The sequence below is a fragment of the Monoraphidium neglectum genome (genome assembly GCF_000611645.1).
Source record: "Monoraphidium neglectum strain SAG 48.87 unplaced genomic scaffold scaffold02676, whole genome shotgun sequence".
Classification (NCBI taxonomy): Eukaryota; Viridiplantae; Chlorophyta; class Chlorophyceae; order Sphaeropleales; family Selenastraceae; genus Monoraphidium; species Monoraphidium neglectum.
In genome coordinates, this window is record NW_014010952.1 from 5819 (window position 1) to 9444 (window position 3626).

Genomic DNA, 3626 nt, shown 5'->3' on the forward strand with positions numbered 1-3626 from the left:
ACCGGGCTGGCCGGCTTCCACCCGAGCCGCGGCCCGGAGGGGTGTGTCCTCTCTGCTGTCGTCAGGGTCGAGGTAGTCTATGATGCCGAGGTGGCACAGGACGTTGTCCCCAATCCATCCGCCGAGGTGGCTGGCGGCGGCTGCGGGGCCGCCGGTGGTGTCTGGGCCGCCGTAGTGGTGTGTGGTGGAGTGGGGCACGCAGTTGCCAGACTTCCAGGTCCTTTACTTCCGTGTGCTCTGACATGCTTTCATGCCTCGGTCTCTCATTTATCGCGGCCTCGCGCAGGCCAGGCGCGTGTGCCGCCCTGGTAGGTTGTTTCTGGTCCTGCATGGATCGTGAGCTCACTCCCCCTCGGCCCGGGCCGCATTCGAGGTGGGGGGACAGGGCTGGCCAGCCAGGCGTCGGCCTTCGGGCCCAGCGGTTTTCCCGGGTTTCCCCGCAGCCGCAGCCTTGCTCACGGTCCCGCAATGATCACTACTCGCTCTCACGTGGCATTGCGCGGTGTTTTGCGCCCGGTGTACGGCCCCCCCGCGGGAGCGGGGTTTCCTCGTAAGTCTTTGAGGGGCTGGGGGCCTCGCTCCGGCTGCCAGCCTCGCTCCGGCTGTGGTCCCACCACGCGCTGGCGGCGACGCCATGTCTGGGGCGGGCTCGGGCGGCCGCATCTGCGCAGGTGTCGTCGGTCTCTCGTGGAACTTCACATGTATAAAAAAACGTGCGGCGTGCGCGAGGGGCGTGAGCAGGGCCGATGTGGCACCGGGGGGAAACCCACCAAACCCCGCGATTACGCCACAGGACCGGACCGTTCCCGTCAGCACCACGATAGCTTGAGAACCGTGGGCGTCAGGTAGCTCGGCACACAGGCTACACCGCACGCTGCAAGTGCGTCGCCGCGCCTGCATGAGCGGCGGCAGGCTTATGGCTGAGAAAAGAGGAGCCCAAGGGTGGGCAATGAAGAGCAGCGCGAGAGCGCGCGAGAATGTGGGGCTACACTATGTCACGCCATGTCGCTGTCCGTGGGGGCAGCAAGGCGGAACTCCATTCGCGGGCGCTGGCCGCCCGCCGCGTGCGTGACGTGAGCTACAACGCCGCCGGCACACCACGCCGTCTCAAAGTCGACAACTGAGAACCGCCTGCGCTACAGCGCCCAATCTGACGCCCCTGAGCTCGCCGGCGCGAGCCCCTCGTGCGTGGTTCCCAGGCCGGGGCCAGCCCTTGAGCTTGTCTGGGTTTGAGCTGCGGTGGTGTGGCGGCGGGGTGGTTGCTGGGGTGGCGCACGCAGCGGCGGCGGCCGGGGCGCAGCCGCGCCTCGAGTTCAGGCTCGGGGCTTGTCGGATGGCGCGGGCTGCAGCGGTCGCGGCGGCTGGCGGGAGCAGCGGGGGCGGCGGCGCTGAGGGTAGCGGTGGCGGCGGGGCGCTTGGCGCGCGTCGGTGACTGCGGCGTCTTGGTGGCGCGCGGTGGTGACGTGCTGGAAGTTTGGGGTGTGTGTTGCTTTTCTCTCCTCGTCTGGACCTTTGGGGGCCGGAGTGCGCTCGCTCAGCGGACCGTCTTGGGGTCTGGGCCCTGCCGTGCGAGCGTTGGAGTGCGTGAGTTTCAAGACCTTGCCTCTAGCAGAGGGGCAACGGGGCCCTTGTGTGAAGCCGACCCTGTTCTTAATTCGCCAGGGGTTTCTGCGTGGGTGGGTCGTGCGCGCCCCGGAGCCGCGGTCGCTGTGGCCATGTGCATTCCGCGGGTTGGCGCGCCCCGTGCCCTGCTTTGATCGCTTGCGTGTTATGCATGGGTCTCCGCTGTTCCGCGTGGTGCCGGGCTCCCCCCCTCTGCCCTGAACGACTTTAAGGTTGGGTGGAGGGTTGCGGCGTTGTGGCTTAGAAGATGGAGGTTTCTTGGGGTTTCCTGCGGCCGTAGCCCTGCCTGGTACCTGTCTGTCTGCCAGATTCTTGCTCTCGGTGACTGGTTACAAGCTCTAAGATTGATTTTCTGTAACAAACGCAACGCAAATAAAGCAGGCTGCCGTCAGGGTTGGGGCGCCGGATCGACTGCTCGGGGCACCGCCACAAGGCTGGATGGAAGTGTTGGAGCATCCCACGATCGCCTGCTTCTCAAAAGCGATGCGGGGTCATTTGGAGAGCTGCGTCCACACCCAATGCCGCCCGTGGCATGCAGCTCTCATTAAAAAAACTGACCCGCACGCCGTGCGGGCGCAAGGATTGGGATTAGGATTGTTACAGCGTCCCGTAGTTCGCCCGCTCCTGGACGACCCGCTCTTAGACGGCACGGCCTCCGGTCTGCGCAGCGCTCAGGGGGGCCGTGAACGCTGCCGCGTCCTGGGCATGGCCCCTCACGAGCTGGTGCCGGCCGCCGCTGCCGATGCCGCGGCGCGCGCTGCGGGCGTATCCTCCCGCGCGTAAATGTACATGTAGCCCAGGCTGCGGGGCGGCGCCTCGCTCGCGGCGACCTGCGGCCGCCAGAGCCAGGTTGGCGTGAGGGAAGGGGGCGTTCAGAAGGCAACGCGCGACGCGTGTGCTAGGCGCAAGAGGGAGAATGGTGGGGCGTTGCGCGACGCGGCGGCCGCTGCCGGCGGCAGCATTGGCGAAGCAGATGTATTCAATTGATACACCGAGGTATTACGGTACACCAAGGTATTAGTTCCATTGCAAAGCGCTCCGTACCCACGCTGTAAGAGTGGTCGTCCGTGTGCCTGGTCTTCACAATGCTTTTTCCTAGATAAGACCCGCACACCCGTGTGCACCCTTCCCCGTCCGCAAGGATCCACGGGCGCACACACAAACCACCCAGATGCACGCACCTTCTCGTCGTTGAATATGACCCAGCGGCCCCCCTTGAACACGTGCGCCACGTAGTGCCCGCAGGCTGTGCTGCTGCCCATGTGGCTGATGATACCCACGAGGCGGTAGCGCCCTGGCCCGTCCTCCAGCCTCGAATGGCGGTGCGTGTGTGTGTGGGTACAAGTGGGCGCGTTTAGAGGAGGGTCAATTGCAAGTTTGCATATCTTGACGCGCGGGTGTGTGTGTGTGTGTGTGTGTGTGTGTGTGTGCGCGCGCGCGCGCGTGTGCGTAAGCGCCACATCCCGCACGCATGTGTGCGTGTGTGCGGGGGTGCATGTGTGTCTTGGTGAAGATGGAATGCAACAGTGTTTGTAGCGAGCGTGCAGGCACAGCCAAGGTTGTGTATGGTGATTTGTGACGGCGGCCCTTAAAATCAGCTGTCCTGAACCCAACACAGTGCTCGAAGCCTCTCACTTGGCCGGCGCCGCCGCCGCCCTGCCGCCGCCGCCACCGCCGCTGGCACCCGGGACCCCACCGCCGCCGCCTGCTGCCGCCGCCTTGGCGGCCGCGACCGCGGACTCGAGGTCGTCCATGTGGCTGAACAGCCAGTCCGCCGCGCGCTCCAGGCTGCCGCCGCACGCGCCCAGCGCCGCCGCCGCCGCGTCCTCGCCGAAGCCCATCGCCGTGAGGCTCGACACCGCCGCCGCGTCCGGCGCGGCGGCAGCGGGCGCGGCGGCGGGGGCGGGGGCGGCGGAAGGGGGTGGCAGGGGGTCGTTGAAGTCCGGATCCTCCATGTGGGCAAAGACCCACTCTGTCGCTGCCTCGGCGCCGCTGTTGCGCGT

General features: G+C 66.7%; 2 protein-coding genes across 2 annotated transcripts; one reads left to right on the forward strand and one right to left on the reverse strand.

The window, feature by feature from the left end:
- Nucleotides 1–1199: 1199 nt before the first annotated feature.
- Nucleotides 1200–1432, forward strand: MNEG_11291 (hypothetical protein; the record flags this gene model as incomplete). The annotated part of the gene is made up of 1 exon (XM_014040236.1): nt 1200–1432. A coding segment is annotated over one exon (233 nt), but the record flags the coding sequence as incomplete, so codon positions are not given.
- A 904-nt stretch (nt 1433–2336) lies between these two features.
- Nucleotides 2337–3578, reverse strand: MNEG_11292 (ubiquitin carboxyl-terminal hydrolase 5/13; the record flags this gene model as incomplete). Its single annotated transcript, XM_014040237.1, has 3 exons — nt 2337–2453; nt 2805–2934; nt 3259–3578. The coding sequence occupies 3 exons, from the start codon at nt 3576–3578 to the stop codon at nt 2337–2339; spliced, it is 567 nt and encodes a 188-aa protein (XP_013895691.1).
- Between the last annotated feature and the right edge of the window lie 48 nt (nt 3579–3626).